Genomic DNA, 27,565 nt, shown 5'->3' on the forward strand with positions numbered 1-27,565 from the left:
ATAACTGGAGACCAGCTCCATCACAGGCTGGGGTACAGACCAGCAGGGTGACCTTGTCTAGGTACTGAGGCTCCAGACTCCACCCACCCCAGTGAGCCTTCCCTGTGCTTCAACGCCCAAGAACACAAATGTGTTTATCTCCTCTAGTTAACCCATAATGGTAGATGGACTCCTCCCTGATGAAAGCGCCAATGCAGAAGAGGAAGAGAAGAGAGAGAAGAGAAGAGAAGAGAAGAGAAGAGAAGAGAAGAGAAGAGAAGAGAAGAGAAGAGAAGAGAAGAGAAGAGAAGAGAAGAGAAGAGAAGAGAAGAGAAGAGAAGAGAAGAGAAGAGAAGAGAAGAGAAGAGAAGAGACCCAAATCAATCCATTACTTCAAGAATCAGCTCAAACCTCATGTTTCTTAGGTACATGAAACTGCGCTCCTCCTTTGGTTGAAGTGGTTTGGCTATGATCTCTCCCTTCACATTCCTCCAATTTGGGAGTTACAGCTTGTTCAAAGTCCTGTATTTTTTCACAGCTCCAACCTTGCAAAGGGTCTCCAGAGACATAGACTTCAAATCTGTGGTTTAGACTCAGTTCATACCTGTATTTTGATCTGTCACACAAGGACTCTAGGCACTGGTAGAAGACAGATGCATCTACCCCATCGAGTGGGCTGCAGTCATTTGGGGGTTGGCGCTGCCGATGTTGCCCAGAGGATGATGTTGGCACAATCACAGTATTTGGATTCTTACCAGCCAGCAGATCTTGATAAATGACTGCAACGCTTTCCAGGAACTCTGAAAAAAACAAAAGCAACTTAAAACTCGGGGTTATAACCAGCAAAGCATCCTCCTGATCAACCAGATCTGAGATTAAACTGTCATTCCCTGCTCTGTGTTGTATGTAGCAACAACAGGAAAATAGCACAACACTGTGGCGTCCTACATATTCAGATCAGCTTTTATGCAGGGACAAACAGCCACTTCCATGTAAGTTGCTGGCTTCTTCCTGTCAGGATGATGATGAGAGGCCACTGACTCTGTTGAACAAGATTGTTCTCAAGGGAACAGAGGTTGGGTAGCACATGGATAAAACTGCAGAGCCTGAAAGTTGACATTGAACACTAAACTAGTTTGCAAAGTCTAAAACGTTTTCCTTCTTGCCACTGACTAAGAACTCATCCAAGCTGGGAACAAACTATATGGAACTGCAAGAGGAGGAAAGGAAGCGAGTTAATCAGGGCTCCAGGCTGTATCCCAGCTTGTCTCTGTGCTCCTCCAAAATAAATATAACACGGGATTTGGAGGAAGGGCTGGGGCAGGTCAGGGCTAGAGTTGGCAGAAAGCCTCTCCCCAGGCTCCTCATACTACCCACTGTTTACTGCAAGAATCTAATTTTAAACAAGTTTGTTTATGGATGTGGTCAGCAGTTTACAAATCTAGATTCCATTTGGAGTGGTTTCCACGTGTGTGGGTTGGTGGGAGAGCATATGACAGGCTGCGTGTGTGCCTTGTGCCTGGGTGCACAGGCCAGGCTGGGCTGTTGGCGTGTGGGGACACCAGGGCGGGCTCGCAGGGTCTCCAGTGGCATTTAGGCCCCGAGTGACTGGAAGTGTAACGCTGTGTGTGAGCGGGTGGAGAGGAAAGGCAGGATGTCAGCGGGCCCTGGGGCTGTGCTGAGGTTCTGCAGCTCAGTGGAAATACTTGTTATATCAGAGAAAAACTTTCCAAACACATTTTTTGTCCCCAGCTAAAGGTATTACAAGCCTGGTTCTGCCCAACCCAAAATCACCATTTTGAACTGTTTTTCTCCGATTAATTGTTCTAGATACTGTTGCAATATGCACAGGGGACTGAGAAAGGAAGTCTACAAAGCACTACTGAGAAAGAGAGATTTTTGTATTAGGGATAGCAGCTGACTTTTAACTGCCAGAAAGCTGGGAACTGACAGGTTGGATCAGATCAGCAGGCCACCCAAGTCTACTCTCTGACCACAGCTTCTAGCCAGAGTCTCCTGGTACCCAAACCTGGCCCCTTTTACCTGGTTGAGGCCAACTGTGAGCTACGTCCATCAGAGGGAGCTATTTAAGTGTGAGTGGACAGAAATCCATGAGCTTATGTTGCCTTTAGAAAGTGCTCTGTGCTGGGAGGTAAGTGGCACCCCAGCAGCCCCTGGTGCTTGGGAGCACATCTAACTTCGATAAAGCAAATGCTTCCCTCTTTTTGCCCACTTAAGCAGTTCTCTGAATGAAATTCCCTTTCCTCAAGCACATTTTTGGGGGGCTAGGACAAACAGGACAGTGCATTTTAAAGCAGTCTTCCTATACAGAATAAGAGTCTGCATGCTCATCCATGTTTTTCCTGCTTGTCTCCTGACCTTCGGTTTAAAAAAAAACTGGGTATTTTTACAGATGTGTATGTGTGGGTGAGCATATGGAAATATACACACCCACAAACTAATATTATTTGATTTGTACTTTTCCTGACAAGAATTTTAAAACAAGTACCCCGTCTAGCTAACACTCAAACTAGGGGAGAGGGGTAGAATATGATAAATGACCAGCGATATGGAGAAGGTAGATGGGGATTGACCGTTCCTTTTCCCTTCCAACTAGAGGCTCTCAAATAAAACGCGAGAGGTGGTTCTTGATGGGACAGGGAGCAGACCTGTGCAACTCTTTGCCAAAAAGTGTTCTGGAGGTTGCCATTTGATGTGGTTTCAAATGGAAGCTGGAAAAGTTCTTGGGAGAGAGTTCACTGGGGGTTCCCAAACTAATGGAAACTATATCCAGTTCGGAAACAATTTGAGCTGAAACCAGCTCACAGTTGGGCCAGTGTGAGAGGGAAGAATTGTATCCATTTGTCCAGGTCCTTTTCCTTTCAAGGCACCAGGTGGTCAGTTTTTCTTATCCTGTCTCTAGCAGGGACCAATACTTCAGAGGTAGAAATGCGGTATTAAGGAACAGAAAAAAACCAAACCAACGTTCGTAGTAAAAGCTAATTGTTAGGTGCTAACATACTCTAGATAAAGCTGGAAATTTATTGCTCAAGGCTAAGACTAACACATGCATAAGCCTTAACAGTTACAAGTATCTTGTTATTCACAAAAATTTGGAACCTCCTTATGAAGCCTCTCTTGGCATCAGTGATGCCTGTTATCAGTAGATTCCATTATCTATTTTCTGTGAAAATCCATATCCTTACAAGTTTTATAATAAGCACAGAGCTTGGGAAGCTGTAAAGCTGTGATGCTATACTAGTGGGTGAAGCCAGCAGCTCCCCGGCATTTACCTGAGTAGTAGAACTGGATCTGGAAAGCAAAGAGGAAATCAGAAAAAGACATCAGGCAATCCATAGCATCGTCCATCAGCACAATCCTAGGATAAGATGAAAGAAACAGTTCAGCATCTAGAAAAGAACTGAAGGCTGTAAACAGGAACCCCAGATCTAAAGAAAGTGCAGCCAGGGAGCTCTGTGCAGCTGAGGATTGCTCGTGGCTTGGCCCAGTATGAGAGGTTAGGAGAGGAATGGGGACACCCACTGCTGTGTGGATATGGAATTCCTAATATCAAATACAGGCGGCTTAAGAACATGCGGCGAGTAGAAGATCCTGAATGTCGATGCTATCACACACTTCAGCTGCAGTGTGACTAGAGCAGTGTGACACAGATGTCAAGCATTCAAAGCCTAGTGGACATGATGGAATGAAAATTGGCCTAAAACCTGCAAGGTTGGTTCACACAGCTACACAAAGAGTAACTGTGCTACAGACAAGACAGTTACACAAGTATTAAACTGATGTAAGCAGAACGAGACTTATGCTACACCTCTGTATACCAGAGTTCATCAAATGGGGATATTTTCAGATTCTTAAGGATAACAACGATCATTAATTCCCAATCTATACCCAAACCAACTTGACTTGACTACAGAGGAAATAATGTTGCACCAACAATCAGCTTTCTAATGATGTACTGTGAACATCCTAACCTCCCTGATGAATGAATCAGTCTCTTTTCATATCTATCAGGTCTATCATTTGAACTATCAGGTCAAATTTCATGGAAATTGAAGACTTCTTGGGCCAGAGACAATGCCATCTTTCTCTCTGCTAAACCTCAGGTGCATGTAGGGAGCTACATGCATCACTATTTTGAAGCATACTTCATGAATATGGAAAGGATCAGCAACAGGCTGTAACAATGAAGAATAAGTGATCACAAAGTTCAACTCCTCTCAGGAAAAAGGTCTGGATTCCAGAAGTAAGTTAGGGCAAAAACGTTCATAAAAATTAAAGCAAAAACAATGCTCTGGTCACTGTCACTACCTAAGGATGAACAGGTTAGTCTCTTAAGTGGGGAAAATCAAACTTAGGCTCATGAATGACAGCTCTGACTGGAAAACAGAAGGAAACACTCCCTTTGATGAGAAAAAACAAAACAAAACACCACAACAGAATATTTGGATGATGCTAGAGAAAGGTAGTTGGTACTTCTTTTCAACTGTGTGCACATCTACTGACCCTGTACAGTCGGTGTCTGGCACATCATGTCACACGAGAAGGACTACCAGTTCATTATAGCCAAAGTACAGGTCATCTAGTAGGATCCTTTTGAGCACAAGGCCAAATGCAACCCACAGACCAACTCCTGCAGCGTCAATGGTCTAAACACATTGCTGGGGAAACACTGTTCTATCTCATGTAAAAGGCTCCAGGGAGCTGTGTGGGAGGCTGACCTAGAAGAGTTATAGGATCTTACAAGGCTTCCCTGCCACTCAGACCAGTTCTGTTCACTGTGGCAAAATCAAACATGTAGAACAGCTTGAATTAATTATCTCAAAGAAGAAAGACTGGGGCTAAGAGGGTCCCCAGGAGAAAAGCCAGTATTTAAAACAAAACCCTTTGAAGATGTCAAAGTGCTTCTGATTTATTTATTATGTTCCAGAAGTCTCCTCCTCCTCTCTAAAGCAGCAGTAGCTTCAGTTCTTAATTCTCACTAATAAGCATGTTACTGAGATTGTCAGTGGCCACATCAAGGAAACAGCTTTGAAGCTGGCAGGCAGAGCATCTTCATCTCTCAGGCAATGCTGCTCAGCCACTGGAGCTTCCAGCCACTATTTAAGCACTGGAAATGCGATGGGCCACATTGCTGATGAGCTGCACTCCCTCCTTTGAAATTATGGTCTGTCTCCCAGATACCCTCCAAGCACAAGCTCTGAAGCTTTTGCCAGTGCATTTCTCCATCCTGGAGATGCAAAAGAATAACACTGGAGAGGTTTTACATATTTGTTAAACAGAAAGACAATATTACATCACCTTCATGACAATCAACTAATTTCATTTGTTAAATTTAAAGTTCTGGTTGATAGCTGCACTCTGCAGCACCAAGTCCCAGTCTCTTACTTAGAGGAGACCATGAGGAAGCAGGCAGAGGTCTGAGAATTTGCTGGGCATTTCTTGCTGTTGAAGACAGCAAGGAGCCTCTAAGGAAGTCTGTACAGCACATATGTGATGAAGGAGCGTCTAAACAGAAGCAGGTGCACTCTGGTGCTGGATTACTGACTCCACTTGGCGCAGGGGTCTGCACTCCGGAAATGTTGAGAAGTCTTTAAATCCAATACAATCATTTATGAGGAGATAGACTGCAGCTGGCTAGCTCCCCACATAGCCAGCTGACTGAGTAACCAGGGAAGCTGAGAGAGCATCATATGCAACATATCTGCACCTCTTCCTTGAAATATTTGGCAAGGAGAGAATCCTAGCCATGCACTGTAACCCAGACAGTAGGACCAAAATTGAGGACAAAATCTGAAAGTCTGAACTGCAACTCCAAATAGTTCATCAGGCAGCTGATATTTCAAGAGATTCTTGTGTCATTCTTTCTTGTCCAAGTTAGACTTTAAGCCCTCAAGGGTACAGACTTATTTACAAAGTTCATAGTCAGCACTCAATGAATAATGAAAATCAAGGGGAAAATTTGGAAAGGACTGAAGAAAGATGCCTACACTTCAGGGCCCCCATAAAGGGTACAGTGGTCTTTCAGGGTTCAAGCGGGTTTGGCTGGCAGGAAAGCCTGGCTACTGTGCCAATGGGGAAATTTTATGATGTACTGATTGCAGTCAAAATCTCAGAAATGCAGACTAGACAGGATGTCCCCAGGACAAACTCTAGACCAGACAAGTTGAAAGGACTTTTACTGTCCTTTGCTACCATTAAAGGCTAACTGACACAATCTGTCTTAAGGCCCAGCTGGCTCAAATGAGTCTTCAGGGACTTGGTTTGTTTACTAATAGATGAAGGCAAAAACAAGTGGAACATACAAAAAGGTCAAGATCTGCACTCTCAGCCAATCTTTTAACAACAGGGGTAGAGACTTGCAAGCCCCACTTCCATTAGCACTGATCAGTGCAACATGAGCTCCCACACCCCACATAAAACAGCATAGGAGCTGTGAACTACTCAGCTCTCGCTACTCAAATGTGGGCAGAGAGTTTCTTGTATTTCCATTACAAGAGAAAAGTCAGTGCTCAGGTACAGATCTTGGAAGCATGGCATCAAACCAGAAAAACCCCTTCATTTTTCTGTCCTCCTGCATTTTCAAGACTCAGCCAAAATGTGTCCCTGAAGATCAAAGGCATCTCTGCAGACTGAAATCTTCAATCTGCTAATGGCTATAGCCCTTTGAAGAAAAAAAAAAAATCCAAGAAATCCCACAGATACAGATAGCCTGGTTCTTTTTTGGGTATGACTTCTGCATTTGTGTAGCACCAGGAACAGAAATAATAGAACTCTCTGGCGTCATGCTAATAAAACCTATACTGCTGTAGCCTCTGTTCTTCTGCTCTGACATTTCCTGATCTTCATCCCAGTGTTTGTTATCAGCGCATAGCAACAGCTCCTGGATGAGTGGAGTGCACCGTGCTGTGAGATCATCTCAGTCATGCAGCACCGAGACTACAACCACAACTGCTCTCTTCCCAAGAGCGCCGATAATTACACAAGTCCTGGCTCTATCAGTGAATACTCTGGCTACTCCTGCTGCTACTTTATTTAATTCCTTTCCCAAGCCAATTAGCAACAAAACCATTGGGGGTATGCAGACTGGAGGAGGAATAATGTCAGTGGGTTTGCTTGTGACATTCATGGTTTGCAAGGCCTCAATCAGCTGGTGCGGGAAGGCAGCCTGCAGAGTTCACCTTTCTCACTGGCAGAGACCAAGGAGGACAATGGGAAGTGCAGACCAGAAAAAGGACAAGTGAGTGAGCAACAGTTGGAAGGATAGAGAAGGATGGTTTGGAATTATGACTTCTATTAAAATCATTCAACTAGATTAGCTTGTAACGCAATAATATCAATATGTAAGTAAATCTTTAGCCAACCGTAAGTACGAGTGAGGTCATCCCCACCTGAACCTGGGTGCCTTGGACAGAGGTCTCATTTCTCTTCAACACCTGCTCCCAACGTCGGCCTGTCCTTCTCTACAGGACATGCACAAGAGCGCAGCAGGGCCCTGAATAGGGCCTCTAGTTGACAACAGCCTTGTGGATTAAATTCCTTGACAAAAACATCATAACATGTGTAGATGTACTGAAGTCTCCTCTCATGCAGCACCACAAATCCGACTCAGCTCAGCTGGAATCTTATGAAATATACACCAGTGCATGGGACTGGTGCTCGTGTACCTCCGTGGAAGGAAGCAGCAAATATATCCCTGTTAAAGGGTCAGAATTCTTTCTTAGTCTGCATTGGAGGCCAAGAAACTGTACTCTGTGGACCCCCAAAGGCCCACTGATGATCTAGAGGGAAAACGGTGCTCAACTTTTAGTTTTAATTGAACCACCACAGCTTTAACTGCAGTTCAAATTGGACAGCAGCACATATGAGCCAGGGAAGAATCCAAAGAATCAGCCAAGCGGAAGCACTAGCAGATGGATAACACTTCTCTTTTTTACTTTCCTTTCTTAATAAAATTTTCATGGGACTCTGATGTTAAAAAAAACCCAACAGAATGACAAATAGAATATTAAGACCTTTCCACTATTTAGGCCATGAACAACATAGGCAGCAGCTAACACCCTGATCACGTGTCTGGATCCTATTTCCAAATGTCGTATCTAGGTCCGTGAAAAAAGTTAAATATCCTCACTGCTGAGACAGCTAGAAATGAGAGCATTTATTCAGTAAGCTTGTTGTGATGATACATGTGTGTGTGTGCACTTCTGCTGAGATCTAAACTGACCCCCCCATCCCAACAGATCCAGATACCTTATTACATTTTCACTATCAGATAGTTAATAATCAACTGTGGCTGGACTGGAAACAGCAAGCACTATCAGTAAAAAATTCCATATCACATTATCAGTGCCCTGAGCCATATATCTGCTTTAGGCCTTGTCTAGACTAAAATGAAGTTTCAAATAGATTAGCTACCGTGTTCTTTGCTAACATAGTTCAGAACACTGGCAATCCTTCAGAAATTAGTACCTTTTAAATGTGATAACCAGAGGAAGCTGGGAAAAGGGGGAAGCATTTTAAAGATGGTAACCAGTGTTTGAAACGTCAGTTAAAAACACATTGGCTAACATTCTTCTATATGCAACTCATCTTCTGAATATACAGCCAGCAGCAGCATTCTGCATTGATATTTCAGTCCCTGCATACCTTAAATATACACTCCTTTTCACTTCTAGAAAAACTCCCTGTTTTTAACCTCAAAACATGGTATATCTTTTCCCCAAAATCTTAAAAGCACAATGTCCCTGTCTATACCTTTACCCACAGATCGAGTTCCTAACTCTGTGTGTGTAGGACTGATCTTGCCCCAGAAGAGAGGATGAGGACCCACCTTGCTGCCTTCTGAGTGAGTTCCATTGGGAAGTCAGGGCACAGCAGCTGCAGCAGGCAGTGGTATTCCTGTGCTGTCAGCAAATCTGCAGGAAAAGAGAGGCGAGAACATTGTAATTCTTTCACAGGCTGTTCCCTCCCCTTGCTTCCTCTTTAGGAAAAAACCCTCATATTCCCTTCTCTCAATTCAAGTAGATTGGGTACTAATGACAATATAACTGCTCCAAAGAGCCTCGGAGCTGGGCTCTTCAGATGGAGCTGCCAGCAAAGACAATGAGAACAAGGCCTGATAAAGGTAAAATCCCACTGAAGAGGCTCCTGCAGATAAACTGGTAACAGGTAGTGATTCAGTGTGAAAAAGAGGCAACCAAAACGGGCCAGTTTCAAGTGAGAACACAGTTTGGTTTGACTTGAGTATAACCATGTGGAAAAAGGAATAATTTCAAAGTTGCTTAAATTTGCTGAAATTCACTGGCATGGTAACAACACCACAATACGCCTGAAAACCATCCACAGAACATCTGGCAGCAGTAACAAAGGCAAACAAGGTTTTTGGGTTGTATATGGAAGGCTTCAGAGTATAAACCACAGACGTTATTACTTTGGCATTCGGTAAGGCAGCTGGATGGTCTCTTCTGGAATAATGTGTACATATCTGGTCACTGTATTATAGGAAGCATAGAACAAAGATTCAAAAAACACAAGAAAACCAATCAAATTATTCATGTTTTAGAGAGCGGCTTTGTGAAAGACTGGTCAAGAAGGGCCCCTGTGGTTCAGCAGGAGTCTAAAAGAGGTGACTCTTAGGGAAGCTTATGGGATCCCAAGGGGATGGAAACGTACTGAATATCAAAAAGCCCTACATGATTGTATGTTCACAATCCAAAAGGCTGTGGATTGGAGTCAGGGAGAACACCAGCAATTTTGCAGTACTTCTATATACAGAAGAATGCAAAGTATGGAAGAAAGAGCCAGGGCTGGAAGAAGAGCCAAGCAGTAGCCAGGGAGGGGATCCAGAGGGCACAGGCATTAGGACTAAGGTACAGAGCATGATTTCTTTTGCCACAGACACATCTTAGCCTTCCTTAGGCTCCCATCCAAATAACCAACCTTGTCTCAGATGATAGGCACGGCTTCTCCATATCTCCACAACTCCTCAGAGCCTGGCAGATCAACTAAAGCAAGAAAAAGGGAAAACGCTATGCCTTTGACAGATGTTGCAAGAAGGAGGTATGCAGTATCAAAGGGATATTTCACTGCAACATCCAACCCAGCCAAATTAATATTTTAAATGCTGACCAAAGAAATACTGCAGGACTGCCACCAAAATCAAGTTATAGACTTCTCCTTTATCTACATTAGTAGCCAGGGAAGCAAAGGGAAGAGAGGAGAGAGCTCCTATTTTTCTCTTTGATTCAGGAAACCCTATAGCTGAAAAAACACTGCTGTCGATTTCTTTGACATCCATTATAGACACTCTGTAGAGTACTATACTTTGCACTGCTCTTGCAAGGACTTTCTATCTAATGAAGCACCTTAGGTTTAGGGTCATGCTATGAAAAGGTGATTTTATTCTGGAAAAAAAATAAATCTGCAGTCAGAAATCTGCTAAAACACAAGGAAGTCCCAGCCTGTGCAGAACTACAGTACCTTTGCAGGGATTTGTGCAACCCGTTTTACTGTATGGACAACTACATCAGAATGTCTCTTCTTCCAAACCCTGAATGCTGAGCTGTATTAAATTTCTGTGACTGCACTGAAATTACATATCTCTGGGAGAATATGGAGGGCACTGTAACTGTCTTGTATTGTCATTTCTTACTAAAACACAAATCGGAGGCTGCTCTCTATTGCAGATACTACTTTGGTTCCTCAGTGAGTGTATATCTGAGCTTGGGTTAATGATGGTATCTAGTGGAATGGTGGGGTTTTCTCACGCAGTGTTATCTAATCAGTTCCCTGAATGTCATCAAGGAAAGTATCACCAAGTTTTATGTATAACTGCAAAAAGATATTATTGAAAAAGTCCAGTTATCATGAGCAGGAAGATGCATATTTTTAACCAAATCTTCAGCTTACTATTTCTCTTTCATGACACTACACAAAGGAAATAAAATTTTCTTCTCTGTTACTTTGTTAGATCAACAGTCATTTATAGCAATGGATATTTTTTTGGTCCTAAGTTCTTAGAAAACTATCTGATCATGTAAACTACATTCAGGTTTCAAAAAATCATCTTCAACAGGCTCAGCATAGGAAGTGGGTTACAGAAAAACAGAGAAGCTGGGCATAAAGAGGCTCTTTTGAAACAGACACTTTCTCGTAATTGAAGAGGATAGTATGGATCTCTTACAACTACTCCACACTTTCTAAATCTAGCTTTGAATAACATTGGGTATTGAACTTTCAATCTTTGTCTAAAAAGTCTACATGTTGGTCTGAAGGAGTCACACCATCTGGAAGCTTTATGCAATACTCAATTTGCATTTTTTCTTTGTTTAAGTTTAAATTCCTGTTTATGCATTCTATACCTCTTGCTCTACATTATTTTTTCCTTTCATTTGTCAACAGATCATTATAATAACCCTTTCTTCATACTGTATCTTATTCAATCTGTTTAACTGATAACTACATTTAAAGTTAAGTCTGTTTATCTTACCCTCTACATCCCTCCCTACCCAGCCCAGTCATATCTCTCACTCTGCTTTGATCCCCTTTAGATTTTCACAGTGTGGTGTCCAGCAGTGCATAAAGCTTCCCTCATGCATTCAGAATAGACAGGCTCTGGGAGGATAATCTGCCAACTTTCATCAGTGAAGCCCCTTTTCCTTAATCCTGAATCTTAGCCTCTTCTTTTCTCCCCCTGAAGGTGAAGGAGTTTAAGGTTTTTTTGAAGGATGAGGTTTCCTGAGAAAGTCACACTTTGTTCGCAGTCCCTGTCAAGTTGCTAGATAAAAGCAGCTGGAGAGGGTAACTGGGCCCTAAGCAAGCATTAGTTCTGAGGCATAAATAGGGATCTCTCACTTGCTAGAAATAAATTATTATAAGTTTTAAAAGTATGTTATGTTGCCTTTTTCTCCTCCCTCTTCATACCGAGTCATAGCATCATCCTTCCTCCTCCATCACAGAACAACGAAATGACACAGAACAAAAGCAGAAGTCTGTTCAAAAGGGCTTTGGGAAAGGGTAACAGAGATCCTCTCCAGCCAGCACATCGGAGTGTGAAGTTCATTGTCAAAAAAAGTGGAATTAATAACAGTTTCGCACTTTGAGCAAACGGTCTATTTAGATAGGAACTGCACACAAAGCCTGAGTGGCCCAGAGGCGTTCCTTCTCTAAAGAAAACAGCCCTTTGCTTCTTATGCCTGAAGACAGGGCACCAAATGAGTCCCTGAAGCTTGCAGGCCGACTCTTTCAGGCCATAAGACAACTCAGCCTGTGGACATCCCAGGTGTCCGACCAATAAGTCATAACCATTTCTCACCCTAGAGATGAGTACCTATTACACAGGAGGGGGCATCACCACAGACCTTAGGAAGTGTCCACGGTTTGCTGTGATGACTGTTTTCCTATTCTCTACAGCAAGGTCAGTGAAGACCATGCAGAAAATTACGTTTACCCATGTACCATATTGTCTGCCAAGAGCTGCTTGGAATAAACAAGGGCAGTTTTGGTGCGCGACCACATTGCTCCTTCCTGTCTCCAGGCCACAGCTGAGTAAATAGTGCTCAATGTTGCATGATGAAGAAAGAAAGAAGAGGAGGAAGGTACCAGTCAGAATGAGTGAAAACTGGAATCCACAACTGCTACTTTGGTTGCTGCCACAAATTGCTGTATCTCAAGTTCCAGTAACAAATGAAGCAAATCACGGAGAGTTCAAATCTGACCCCACAGCACAGGGCAGAGGGCTATACACACTCTCCTGTGCCCTCGCAGTGGAACAAATCTGGTCACACCACATGTTTAAGGATGGAGAGAGACTGCAATCTGCATGTGAACCATAGTCATTTACAGATGAACATAGCACTTCACTCTTCTATTGCAAAGCAACTAATAGTAAATTCCAAAGTGTTTTTAAAACAGCAGTAGAATAAGAAGGAGCTGGGAGGCTTAACAGAATAAGTACAGAAAAGTGAAGTGGTATGGTTAGAGCTGCACAGGACGTACTTTAACAGTTCAGTCTTAATTTTTGCTGTACTGGTCTTCAAACTCCCGCCCAGCCTGTACTGCTGCTGCTACCGTGCCACTAGCAAAATCCTGACTCTTCCCTACAGAACTGTGAGTAGTTTATTGTCTTTTTGGTGCCTGAGGCAAACTCTTCCTCATGTTTCAGAGCCATAATGGAGAAGGAAGTTTGTCCAAGAGGTACAGCCTTGGAAAAGAAACACTGCTTTCTGGATAAAAATGGCCTACCTTTGAGAAACACAAAAGCAGCTGCTTTGTATTTCCCTGGCTTTTAAAACACATATTGTTTTTACCTGCTTAATTTCTGGTTTGCATGTGGCTGACAGATGGCTTTTCACCTGACGTGATGCGAACTCCAGGAATGCTGGATGATGCATTTATGCTGCTGTCAGTGTGTGAAGTGCAGACATACCTGAGCTATCTTTAAAGTAGTTCTCTTTCATACTGACAGCAGCCTGGCCACAGAAGCTCAGTGAAGGCTGTAAAATCTACCCAGGAAGCCAATAAATACCTAGGACTTAGCCTGAATTGCAATTATTGCTGCTGTATCTAGGCTGATTTCGTCACAAGAAGTAGCTATCTGCAATGCTGTCACAACACCGTGTCAGCTATAAATATGCCCAAAGCAGTAGGAGAATATTTACTGCAGCTGGTACATGAAATCTGCCCTCAAAAAATCACATTAGTAACTTCGCAGAAACAAAAGGATTGCCCTGACAAATGTACATTAAATTTCCCTGTTCCCACTATCTTCTATGTACAACCACCATCCAAACAGGCTGGAGCCCTGGGCAATGTAGCCTTCCCCTTTGGATCATGATAGGACACACAATTTCCACAGGTTGTTTTTCTACCATGGTAATGAATTAATTCAAGAGTCAAAAAGTCATAGAGCTGCAAATCAGACTCCTGGAAATATAACAGAGAACAGCCTAATAAATAATTTTTTTTTGTAAGTGTTTTTTTGAAGTCTTTCCTGCCCTTTTAGTTTCTATGTTCTTGGTATAAGTTAAGTATCACATCCTTAGGATTCTCTCTCTACCTGTGGAAGCTTGCAATCTTGTAGAAAACAACAAAAAATAAACAAAAGGCCTTAAAAATAAAAGTCTAGGTGTTCTTGTGCTGCCTATAAGAGCTGTGATTTTACAAAAAACTCAGCCTAATTTCCTCCATATACATAGTGCTAATTAATTCATGTGTAGGACCTAAACAACAATATACAGCTGCACGAAAACTCATTTTTTTTCCTCATAACACCTTCTACTCTAAAAAAAAAAAAATTCTTTTCAATTTAGCTTTTATAAAATTTTACATTGAGAGATTTTATGACTTATCATGAAAAAGATCTGTTCCTGTTACTTGCAACAATGGTTGTTTAAATAAGAATTCGAAACAAAATAAAAACATTCAAGGCCTGCTTCTTTGACTAATGTTCTTTTTCCACTGACAGGGAGAGATATAAAATAAACAGAAACCAGATCCTGAATGTGCATTTGTCCAATTTTAAAAATTAGACTTATTTTTCAAACAAACAAAATGCAAAACAGCAAGTCACATTAATTATCCCCACAATTTGGGATGGAAGGTTAAATAAAACTAGCCTAAATAAAAAAGAATAAGCACTCACACACTTTCCTCTTTAGTTGTATAAGCACGTTCATGTAAGACATGTACAGCAGGACTCATTCTGTTCTTGAATTGTATAGACAGCTCCCACAATCTTTAGAAAATAGTCCTAAAAGTGTAGGAGAATTAAAAGAAAACTGAAACTTACTGTTAAGAGACAGGAGAATGCACTGGAAGGCAAAGATTTCTGCAAGGTTATCTCAAAACCAACTCAATTTTTTAAAGGAAGTTTTTCTAGTGAATAGTTTAAAGAGGGTAATTGTCAAATCTGTTTCAGGGATCAACATAAGAATCTGTGCTTTACATGGAGTCTTGGACATAAGCAGCTTTAAAAGACTCTCTGGCTTTGTACCAATGTCCAGCTCAATTTCATTGGATACTAACAAAAATTTGTTTTCTTAGTTTTGAGAACTGGATGCATCACCCCTGCCCTCCTGATGGTGAAGTTCAACAAGCAGCTAAGCCACCTAAAACTTACTCCTGCTGAAAGGGGCAGGTCTCACTCCTCTCTCTCTCTTCTGTCCTTTCCTCTCACTTGCTGATGGCCACATGGTTCTGAACCACCCCTCCTACTGCCTCTGGCACTCAGCAGGCCCCTTGCTGAGAAAATGAAACTCTTCTCCTCGGCTAGTGACTTGAACTGACTCTCAGAAATATCTGATGAAAGCTCATGCAAAGCAAGCTGTGGAAGAGCAGAACCTCCCCACTTCAGCAGAGATAAACTGTTGAACAGCCTCAGGTAATTCCCCGCTTAAGATGTTTTAATTCTTAAAGTTCAGGATGTATGCAAGGCATTGTCATAGAACTAATGATCCTCATAATTAAAACTTGTCTCAGCTTTACTGGCTGTGCTTGCACTATCCCTGCTAAGACGGTTTGTGAACACTGTTATCAGACACACTCTTAAGACAGAACTTTTAGCAACCTTACTATCCAAGCAGGCAGATGAGTTCAGGTTATTCACAAGCCTCTTTCCACTGATACCATTTAGGTCCTCCCAGAAGGGATCCCAGGGGTACCCTCAGGAAAAGAACCTAGAAGACTTTGTGTCTGACATGATAGCAAAAGCAGACAGGATAACTGAAGAACGTGAAGAGTTGCTGGAGTTTGGGTCTGTAGGGGCGTTCTTCCAGGAGGGCACCTGAGGCACTGGCTGCACCCCGGATTGCCTCTCCTGACCTACGAGAATACCAGCAAAGTCCTGCCAGACATAAGGGTGCTGCTGCAGGCAACTAGTCTTCACAAACAAGAAGTTTTGCACTCTACAAAAGGAGTATGGCTGCAAACAGCAGACTTGGATAGATGACTCCTGTTGACAACAGGTAGAAAGAACCCACTTATGATGTGAAAAAAGCAAAGAGTGACAGAGATTTAGTGAGATTTGCCTGGAATGACCTGTGTCAGAATCATGACAAATATAGCGAAGAGCTAAGCACACTGACCTAAAAATATTTGTTGGGGGAGCGCTGCAAGAGAGACCAGTGAAGTGGGATTAGCGCTGTGTTTGAGCAGAAAGCCGGTTTTGAGGCACTCAGGTAAAAAGGAAAAGCTTCAGCTGCAGCTGATGAGAAGAATGAATTCATTTGTTCTGGAAGGAACCTGGACAGGTCACGTGAACAGTAAATTCACTGAAAAGTTGTCTTCTTATGGGCAAAGCTCCAGTAGCGTGGTATTTTGAGTGAGCAAAAGGTTTTTAAGGACTAAAATGCTCTAGATGGTATGATTGTTTTTCTGCCCTTTGATCTTGAGCCCTTTTATCAATAAACCACTTGCCAGATTAACAAAAACAAAATGAATTTATACAGAGCTGCTCCAATTCTATCTCCAAAATCCAGAATCTTGCTGTTTATACAAACTTTAATCATCGTCTAGTCCCTTTCAAATTCCCCATAATTATCCTTCAGTATCAAACGTTTCATGTGGCAGCATTACTTCAGCTTTGAGTGGATGTTACTTAGGGCAGGATGAGCTGTGCCAAAGGTCTAGCCCAAGGCTATCATCTGGCGTGCCTCTGTGGCTAACATGGCACAGCCACAAACCAAAAAATTTAAACTTTCATTAGAAACATAGAGAAGTTATCAGCTCTCATGGCTGTAAAGAAAACATTCCAATAGTGGAGGAGTTTAACTGATGCAGTGGAGTATTCCTGAATCCACAGACAGCCTCAAACACGACTTAAGTTTGAACTTTCCACCTTCTTTGGGAACCTTAGCTCTATACCTATTGCAATGCTTAAGACAATATTAACTCTTTAATTCCTTGTTTTAACAACAGGATGGGACTTTGAATGAAGTTGGAGCTTAAAGAATTCAGAGTTCATGAAGTGCAAGAACAGCAAACAATAAGAAGGGAGAAGCAGCCACAATTTTTGTCAGTATTTTCAGAAGTAGAAAAAGATAGAAAATGACAAACAAAAGAGCCTGGTTTAAATTTTCAAGTACATGATCGACTACAGAAACCAAATAGTGGCTTAAACTTTATTTACTACACGGACACCCAGTTTTCTCCATGAAGCTTTCTTTAATGTTTGCAAAGATAACTCTGTGCATATTCTGAAGCATGCATCATCCTAAAGAAATGCTCAGCTCATTGAGTATCACGCAAAAGGACATTTAGCCTTCTCCAAAGGACAGAGGCCTGAAGCAAACAAAGAGGCTTGTTTTGTGGACTACAGTATGAAAATGTATGATTTCCCTTCATGTTTCAGAGGCATTAAAAAGCGAAGTAAGAAACTTTAAGAATGTCCTAACATCTGAAGTTAAGTGTGATCATAAATATACTGCATATTCTTGGGTAACTTTAAGCCTGTGGAACAGCTGAGATCGCCCCGGTAATCCTCGGTCTGTAGGTAGCTACAAGTGAAATTACATCAGAGGCACTTTAATTTACCAAATACAGGCATAGCAAAACCAAATCAAACCAACACAAGACTGGCTCCTGAGACAAACTAGAAATAATGTACAGTTTCAGACTGAGAGTAATTTATAACTGAAATGCTGTGACATTTGATATTCTTCGCATGTGTTGACTACAAAATTAGTTTTTCCTTTCATTGTAATATCATTAAAGATGTGACTAGCAGATCTTCCAAGCAATAAGTAAACTAACAGATTGAGACTGCTTCTACCTTGTTCAAGTTGATTTTTCCTCACTTTGAGGAGTTTTCAGTCAGTCATGGAGAAAATAATCAATCCAATGCCAGAGCTAACTGGTCTTGTAAACAATAAGATGTAAACGTTCCTGTTGGAGTTCTGGCCATCTGGGGGGCAGACTGCTCAACCACTTGAAACGGGACCCACAGCAATCTTTAATAGTGAAGTACAGAAATGCCACAACACTTCACTGGAGGGGAACATCAACATTTCCCCAAGCTCTCAAACAGCAGCAGTAATCTTTAGACAAGATGTGGATCATCCTCTATTCAAGAAAACAAGTTGTCATTAAGCTTAAGATCTTCAAAACAACTAAAGAATTCATGGCTATGCATCACGAGATGGGCAGACTAAATGTGCAGGTGGTATGCAGCTGCATCTCATGCAATACAGGACCCTACATCCAACCCCTCCTCCCTCAGATATGTACTAGGTCTAGTGACAATAATGGGACTACGGCCAGGGAGAGGCCCAGAGCTTCCAGCTGCTGTTTGGTATTTCCTTTTTGCTTTGGGAGCCCCAGGATATACAGTCAGCTGGCAGATAGTTCATCTGTGTCATGCACACAGGGTCAGGGAGCAGAAGCTATGACATTGGCCTAAAAAGAAAAGGAGGTAGAGGTTAAGGAGGACACACCACGAACTCCGGAAATACTGCAGATTGCTGTAGCAATCTCACATCCAAGATCTCCTTGACTTCCAGTTTCTTTCTAGTCTGAACTTTCCAGGAAACACCAATGAAAGGTTCTGGTGAACCAGTTTCAGTATAATCAGGTATTTTCAAATACCTTGAATCTCCCAAGTGCTTCAGACTTCAATGTGGCATGTAAAAGCATGAAGTGCAACAGTCAGCAATTTTCTCAGAACAATGAACGGAACAGAAATGTTTGGACTTTCCTCTTTCAATGACTGGTTCAGAAGAGGCTTCCAAGGAACAGTGCAGTTGCAAGAAACATCCCACGGGAAGAGAGACAAAATACTTCAGCATGATTTAGATAACAATCGCAGATAGCTTTGTGTGTTTCCCCTGTCCCCTCTCTTAAATAATCAATTGCAAAGTTTTGAACAATTAACTGCACCTCCACCAGCAGCTGTCATCACAGCAGGCGTTCTGACACTGTGTCTCTGAAACGTGCCCATCATGAGCCCAACCATTAAAGACAAGTTCAGGCTTGTGGAGAATGGAGAATCCCACATGCCACCAAGGTGACACCAGTGTGCAATTATGGAAAGCAGTCAGCTCACTGCGGTTGAAACTCAAGAAGCTGGTTGTGATCAAAGCACAGAATGGTCTAGCACATCCTTCTCTATGCACTTGGGTTCACCTGGAACAATTTGACTACCTAACTTAAACATGACTCTTCCAAGAACTGAAAGCCATTCGTAGTCCTGGCCATTCTTTGACTTCACCACACAGTATATTCATATATAGGTTTGTGTACAGACTATGCAGTATGATCGCAAGCACCCAGACCGTTGGCTAGTTTTCTTTCACAAATTACCATGCTGAGAAAAGCAGACTGAAAGGAAATGACTTTGGTTTTAGGAGCATCTGAATCAACAGTTAAAGTGTCTATTCATAAAAATAAGTATTGCAGTATCTGGACCTATGCTTGAGCAGTGATGTTCAGTCATGTAAAATGCTCTCAAATAAACCTCTATGGAGTCTCTTTTATGAGTGTAAAGACTTAAGAAGAAAATGAGCCTAAAACCACACAAATCAATAAGAGAACTGGCTGGAGGAAGGTAACCTGGTTAATGACAAGACTGAAGAAGTCATCATTAGTTATTTAGAAGGAAATGCAGTGGAGCATGTAAGCTCCACAGAGAATGTTTGGAGCCCATTATAATATGAATGAGCTAGATTAATGATTATAAATGACCACCGCTACAAACTAGTCTGAATGCAGAACAGGATGAATGCACTAAGAGAAACTTGAAACAACAAGGCATCCAACTACCCCTTTTTAAGAGTATGCTTTTGGCTAAGGTTCTGTAACTTCTCTTAACTCTTACAATACTCTAGTAAGCTGTGTGTCTTAAAAAATAATAATAATTTTTAAAAAGATTGAGAGGAAGAGAGAGAAGGAAATGAGCTAGTTTCTTCTGTATTTCACATGGATAAAGACGTTTGATAAGAATTTAACACAGATATTAATTTTTTAAAAGTGAAACAAAGCCTTTTTTTTTTTTTTTTACATTCGTTAAGCCTCCGCTCAGCAAGCTCTAAAATCTTCAGTTGTTCATTAATCCTGAAAGTTTCCCATGGACATCATGCATCTTTGTCAAAGTTCACTTCAATACCACCTGTTTAACAGGACCATCCTCCATGGACTAAAATTTAAGAATATTTTGCTGGAGGAAAGTTCGGGCAAATGCCCTAAATCCTCCAGCACTATGCCCTAACATGGATGGTATGCATATATTATGGTAATCAGGGAAGCGTAAGAAACTAGACAAAAGAGCAACTCTTGTTGCAGAAATCAAAAGGACACTTTCTTGTTGCTGCACAGGGCTTTCTAGAGGGAAAAAAAGGCCATCTACTGGAGGACAAATGTAGACATGAATCCATACTGTAATCCTGGCTTGTAGAAAGTGAAAATAGAGTTCAGTTGTTTAATCTTTTCCAGCCTCATAATGAGGTCAAGCTCTTCAGGATCTTTGTAAGGATCTTTGTGGCAAGAGCAATAAAAAGGAATATCATCCAACTGATTAGCGGTGGGATGATAGCTTCGCACAGTGAGCAAATGATTTTGACCAGGTCTGATATGCAAGTGACTTCTCCTAAAGGAAGCATGATCAGTATTCTGTGGAAATGGCTGGATGGATTGCTGCTGTGATGTAAGGTACAGAGAAGACAATGCAAAGAAGAAACAAACCAGAATCTCTAAAAGAAGTTGGACTCTCCTTACTTGGAATAAAAGATGGCAGGAGTCCTAAAACCCCAAATACAGCTACTGCCAACTAACTTATTCAATGAGAACAGTGAGATGGGCCATCCATAGTGAGTAACACTGTATTAACCTCTACTAGCAGCTGGGGCCCCGGCTACACTGTTCTAACACAACTGTACTCTTTGTGGTTTCACTTATATTTTTTTGTCTCCTAAACAACAATATCCTGACTGTTCAGCAAAAAAGCCATCATGGAAATGCAAGTATGATAAACCCTCAGAGTGTGAGTCAAGATGAAAGCTGCTCTTTAAGCATCTCCAGCCATTGAAGACTTATAAAACACATGTTCCTTTTATTTGCTGCAACATTTGCCCTTCTTTTCCCACTGGATGTTCAGACTTATGGAACAAGTCTGAAAATCAGATGGTGCAAATCATACAGCAATATAGCTATAAGAAGTACTTAAATGTAATGTATTTCAGCATATGTTCTTGACTCAAAGGAAATGTGCTGGATCTTTCAAAGCAGAGCTTAAAAGCTGAAGTCCTATTTGCTCCACGCAATTGTATATGTTTCTTAATGCTGCCCTGTTGGGAAAGAGATTGCTTCCTGGTGTTTCTGGCAGAAGAACTGTATCTACACTTACTACATCAGATGTAGCTGCATTTTAGTAGTATTCCATGTGATGTAAGAAAAAGGGATGCTACATAAATGTATTAATTTATATTCCTCTCACTTTTGCCCACATTTAAAGGTAACATTCATCCTTCCAGTTGTCTTTCACAGGAGTTATCTCCTGTCTGGATCTGTTTCAGGTTTTGGTGTTCCAAGTCCACACCTACATGCAGTACTAAGGGCTCTGAAAATAGTAGTGCTAGCTCTTAAGAGATTCAAGGTTAAATAACGTTATTAACACATAGGGGATCCCAAATGAAAGTAAAAATATCCCACCTGCAAAAAAGCTCTGAGATGTTCGGCAGACAGATACAAATTACAAGAAACAGCTCCTCAGTTATTAGAGAAATACAGACGTGACTCTCTGGACTTGAGAACCTGGGCCCACATGCCAAAACAAGACTTTACTTACCAGCTCCTGGAATTGGAAACTGTGACAGAAAGAAGAGGGGCCTTGAGGATCCATGCTGGTGGGCAACAAACAATGCTGAAGTTCAAGGTTTCTATATTATCTCCACTAAATGGGACATGTTTGGAAAGTCACTTTACATGACATGTTTACCAAGGGAAAAAAAAAACAATCTCCCTATTTACTTTTGCTCTTTCATTTTAAAAGGATGTTTTCTGGGGTTTAGTAAAGAACAAATAGATTTGAGTGCTACAAAGGGAAATAGACTGAGAGCCTTTATGTGTACATCTCATTTTCACTTGCAGCTTTGTATACACAGCTGTGACCAGAACAGACTTTTGCTGAATGAAGGACACGCAGTTCTGCACCCACTGCCACAGCACAAGTAAGATCATCATTACTTGCTTTGCAGTTAATGTTTGAAATAACAAATCAGTGAATTACGTGGGAATTTAATGAGCTTTTCTTCTAATTTCCTTTCAGTTTTGAACTGTTGTCTGTATGAACTCTAAAGTCTTCCCATGAATCATGTAGATTTGAAAGCTCTTCAATGTTAGACAGATTAGATTCTAATTTCAATGCCTGAGTAAAAATGTTAACTATTCTAGATGTTAAAAGGAAGCAATCAAAACAATTTCTATTGTACCTATTAGGAAACAAAAAGAAAACTGTACAACTACTAGATACATCAGCAAATGGCCATATCTGACTCAAAAATGTCCAAAAGTTATAAGGAAAAAAAAATCTTTGAATGATAGGCTAAAATTAAAGCAGGTGAAATAGTACCTAGAATTATTAAGGAGAAAGATAAATAATACTTGTGATTTTCTCAAAAATGTAACAATGTTCAGCTGAGTCACTGATCAAACAGCACTAGCTGCACATAGAAGTCTGGGATCCAGTCACAATTCCCCCCCTGCTTGGTAACAGAGCAGAAGAATACAGTGGTCTAGTTATTCGTGTTTGAGGCACTTTATAACAGGTTAAAAGTTGATATGTAACATTATAAATAGAGATCTGTAATCCTTTTATGAACTTGGCTATCACAGCCTGCAAGCATTAATGGGAATAGAAAACATGGCATGAATGAACAATCTACAGTATTGAATAGTTATGAAAAGACCAAACAAAGATGATACTATCCCCAAAAATCTGGGACAGCAGTTACAAGACATTAGTACATTTGCATGTTTCAGGTGGAAAAGATACCACCACTTTCCTATGCTGAGATTGAAAACAAACAAACAAGACTCTAAAACCCAAAGCACTGGCACTCTCATTTCCCCAAAAGGGGTTAAGATCCCCTTGAGAAAGAGGATGGGTACTTGTCAGGGAAAAAATGGTGCTCTGTGATACAGAAGCAAACCAGTGAAAAAAGTGAAACATGGAAGTGGCTGGAGGAACTCTGCTTGATCCTCAGGTGGATGATGACAGTACACCTTATAAACATGCCTACATAGAAAGTTTTCTTTAAACACTTTTCTCTAGGCACACTTGGAGAACTCAGCACTGGTACCTCAGGAGGAGTAGAAATGCAGGAACTGAGTTTCCATCAGACCAACAAGAGGGTTCTAATTCAGGGAAGGGGACTACAAAATCAGGAAGCCAGCATGCAATGAGAAAAATCATAATTATTCCATCCTGCATCAGGTCTGAACCTGAAGAAGAATGATACCTACAACTCCACAAGGGATGTTCAGCAGTTCAGCCAGTCTGGTAACTGTGACACTGCTCCCTTCCCACCGAGCACCTGGTGATGCTGGCGTGTGGCACACAACAGAGGTCTTCCACTTTATTAAGGTGATGAATTGCAGTGCTGCATGTGCAATTGCCTTTCTTGCCCTGAACATTAGCTAGAGCTGAAGTAGCACCTATAAGGCAAAGCAACTTCTTTGCTCTTATTTACATGAGAGCTTGTCCTCTTCTCTTAAAATACATCCCCCAGACCTTTCACTTTCAAAGCAGAAGGCCTTGGGTCAAGTGAGACTGTTCTGTCACAGAACACCAAGGGAATTACAGTACCTGATGTAATCCCAGAGATAAACTGTTACCCGTTCAGCGCAAAACATCCAGAGGACAGATTAGTGTATTTAGTCAGCTACCCAACACTAGCTAGACCCTTCAGTTTTGGATCCAGTCTCAAAATAATGTTGAATGTTTTCCTCATTAATTTGTCTGGACAGATTATCACTGAAAGCCTTTTTCTGCGTTATTGCTAACTGAACAGAAGAGAAACAAATGAAGAGAATCCCCAATGAAGAGATCTGAGAAGACTGTGAAGCAGGGTCACTAGTGTTCTAAACAAAACCTCTCTCTATTAAACCAGTTAATATTTAAATTTTTAAAGTATAAGGACATATGTGTTTCTATTTCTAGGGTTTTCCTTGTCTGTTCCAAGACAGATCATCCTGTGAAATTGGAGCCCAACATCAGCTGTACAGAAGGAAGGTCTTTAAGTGAAAGAACATGATACTGCATTTAACAGCATTCCTGTGCCAGTCTGCATAATGAGTGGGGGATGAAAAGCAATCGTTTTTCTTCATGTACAGCTCAGTGAGGACAGTTCCAAGCCTGCCACACAAAACTTCTTTAATAATGCAATCCAATGCCTTTGATTTGAGGAACACGCAAAAGAATAAACAACCTATTAATCTAAATTTTCTCGTTTGCCTGAAAGTACAAAGCGGCAACGAACAAACCTCTTGGCTACATTAAGTGTACTGAAATGCAAAACTGCTTCTTTTCTCACCCTACAGTTACTCAGGAAAAAGGAGGGGGAGGAGAGGGAAGGCAGAGAACAGGCAAGGGAAGCAGAAATTGTTTTAATATAAATTGCTCAGTCAAAACACAGGGCACAATGAATACTGAAGAAGGCTTTCAAGTATTGCCACACGAAAGCACTTTAATACAAGTGGATATGCTCAGAAGATGAGTGCAAGAGATAGCATTACCTCGTAAAGAGCAAGAATCCTCAGGCTAACCAGCTCTCAATTGAGCTGGTACTGTCAAGATGAAGGAACCACTGCTAGTAGCTTGATTAATGTTTTCAGTGGTTTTGTTTGTTTTGGGAAGCTTCGACACAAAATACAGGTGAACACCTTGATTAACGTTAGTCTCCTGACTGTCTGGAGAGGTGTGCTTTGCTCTGTTATTCTAATGTATTTGCAGTCAGCAGAGGTGCTTTCATTATCCATCCACAAATTTTAACATCTGAAACAGAATTATTCTAGAAGCACTGTCAGTCTGCCTCAGAGTCTGCTGTGCCTGAGCACTTTGAGTATGGTTGGAGGACACATTTAGGCATTTGGCTAAACAGTTTTGGCAAATGTTCTTGGTTCCCCTACAGCCTTTTTCACAGCTTGAGAAGGGCAGAGAAATATTAAAGTTGCTTGTTAAAGCAACTTCACTACATCCATAGTTTGAGTCAAACATGCATAGTGTCAGTCTAACTCTTCTCTATGTATAGCAAGTTAAAATGGACATCAAAGTTAGGAAGAAGAAAAAAAACCTGCTTCACTGGCTGTAACATAAGTGGGCTTTCGAAAAAGTGGAAAAAATATTCTGATAACTTTGGGATGAGCATAAGAGCCATAAACTGAGAAGGTAGGACCTATACCACAGCAGAATTCATATCTGTGGGTTAAGCATCCATAATACTTTTTGTATTGAAAGTTCAGGAAGGGGCTTGAAATACCTGCAACCAGGGTATTTTCAGTACAGTGTTATTTGAGCCAATATACTAGTCATCTTTCTGCTTTTGTTCCCACCCTTCAGCACAGTTGAAGCCAGACAAGACAAATTTAGCAAGATGTCGATAGCTTATGCTACAGTTGTAAACAAGACATCTAAAGTTATGTACAGATTGTTTTCTGAGGAAGAGAAGTTTTATGGTGCTAAGAGCAAGTGTGGCCTGCTAGGCCCTTTATATGACCAACAATTAAAGTTGTAATACAAACATAGATTTTATACTGGGTCATCTACTGAAAAAGGCAGTCCTACCCTCCTCCCTGCCTTTCATTCCCATTTCCATTATGCCAGTACAGCTGCCTGTACAACCCCACTGTGACCGGGACAAGAAAATGATTCAACTGAAAAGTAACTTATTTTTTTTCAGGTTATTTTTTACTGGGATCAGCTCTGTGCTGTCTTCTCTACACAGCCACCTGTGGCCCACAAAGAAAACCAGGAGCAGAGAGGAGGCCAAGGACTATTCCTTCCCTTACCAGTGCCAACCTAAAAGTGCTTATCTAACCACAGCCTCAGCTGTCTTCCCAGGGAAGCAGCAGTTTCCTTGCAAGCCACCTTATAGAATAGCTGGCCACAGGACTCCCAGTAAAACTCTCTTCTTCTTTTTCCAATGTCTGAAAGCAATTCATTGCCTTCCTCAGAATGCCCTCAAAACGCTCCTACTTCTACAACAAACAGGATAGAGTGGCAGGCAATATTTTAAATATTTTATAAGTTACAGTACCTATGATTAGAAAAGGCAAATGAAATCCATAATATTACTTTTTTTTTTTTTTTTTTTACTTTTTTTTTTTTAAGTTGATGCTAGTGAAAAAGCAGGAAATTAATCTCTTGGAAAGTAAGTTTAACTATCTCCTACATCACGCAATTCTAAATCATTAAGGAAATAACTTATGGTTATTTAAGCTAGAGAATTAAAGGAATAAATCATTCTCGATTTATCTACTGAAGAATCTCTTACAAGGCTAAAATCTTGAAGTAAAGTTAGTGAACAAGTGCCAGGTGCCTCCAATTACATCTTCTAGTAGCCACTATCTGAAGAAATTTGGGGTCATCTTAATTAAGGACAAATGAATCTTTAACCAGTCCCTTTAGTACTCAGCATTGCTGAGTACTAATGGTGGCCTCTGTTTTGTGGTACTCAGAGGCTGCATTTTAAATGATTTTATTAACAAGGTAGGAACATCCCTTGCTCTGGGCAAAAAAATCATCAGATCCAGATAGTTCCACCCTCTCTTATGCATTTGTATTTGACTTGGAAAGGTGCGTCTCCTTCAAAAGTGCCATGTCTGCCTCAAGGTTTACCAAACAAGTCAGTTTTCTTTCCTAGTAAGAGCAGTACCTATCCGTTTGAAGTTTGTTGCTTTTGTTGTTTGTTTGGGGTTTTTGTTGTTGTTGTTGGTTTTTGTTTTGTTTTTGTTTTGTTTTTAGAGTTACTCATGATTACCAGGTGGTTGAAAGTGTAATAATTAATTTTAAAATTACCAGATTAGACTTCACTGTGGAGAGCAAGTTATTAATAAGTGGAGTTCAAAATTCTGAAAATACTCCCACACTTGGACTGACATGCCAACATAAGGCATATTTTGCCTTTGCTGACAGTTTCTATCGCTATTCAGAAGATTTACTATTCAACTTTATGAACAGCAAACAGTACTACAAGAAACCACTCTAACTTCAGTAAACTGAAAGACCTGGTTTTGCGTCTTCACAGTTTAAAAATCTATTTTTCCACTCAACAGAATAAAATAAGGATGAGCAGAGATCAATCCAGTTATAGATAATAACCCTTTTAGAGACTTTACAGCATTGCCTAAGCACTGACATTTTAATCTTGTTACAATTTCCTGTTTCCAACTGAAATTTTCTCTATTTACGCCTTTGCATGTTTTCGAAATCATGCAAAGAATATAACAAAGCTTTGTCCAAGCTGTTACCCAGTTTCATGCACAGGTTATAAAATGAATGAAGAACTGCCTGCTATGGAATTCGTTCAGCTCACAGAATAGAAAGGCAGTGAGTATTAATTAATGATTTCAATAGTGTAAAATC

The 27,565-nt window shown here is 41.0% G+C and overlaps 1 protein-coding gene and 1 long non-coding RNA gene across 6 annotated transcripts in view; one reads left to right on the forward strand and one right to left on the reverse strand.

The window, feature by feature from the left end:
• The window catches only part of CSTPP1 (centriolar satellite-associated tubulin polyglutamylase complex regulator 1), an 83,041-nt gene that overhangs the window by 8,153 nt on the left and 47,323 nt on the right, over positions 1–27,565 (reverse strand). For all 5 annotated transcript variants that reach the window (XM_071809143.1, XM_071809144.1, XM_065838346.2 and 2 more), the window contains 3 exons: positions 8,828–8,912; positions 3,273–3,358; positions 584–779 (listed from right to left, as the gene is read on the reverse strand). In XM_071809143.1, the coding sequence (XP_071665244.1) occupies positions 584–779; positions 3,273–3,358; positions 8,828–8,912 (367 nt within the window). The remainder of the gene's footprint in view (positions 1–583; positions 780–3,272; positions 3,359–8,827; positions 8,913–27,565) is intronic.
• On the forward strand, positions 221–26,257 carry LOC139828100 (uncharacterized). The gene is made up of 4 exons (XR_011739334.1): positions 221–15,376; positions 16,912–22,151; positions 23,255–23,566; positions 24,143–26,257. It is a non-coding gene; the product is annotated as an uncharacterized lncRNA (long non-coding RNA).

Source organism: Patagioenas fasciata, chromosome 5, assembly GCF_037038585.1.
Source record: "Patagioenas fasciata isolate bPatFas1 chromosome 5, bPatFas1.hap1, whole genome shotgun sequence".
In the NCBI taxonomy this organism is placed as follows: Eukaryota; Metazoa; Chordata; class Aves; order Columbiformes; family Columbidae; genus Patagioenas; species Patagioenas fasciata.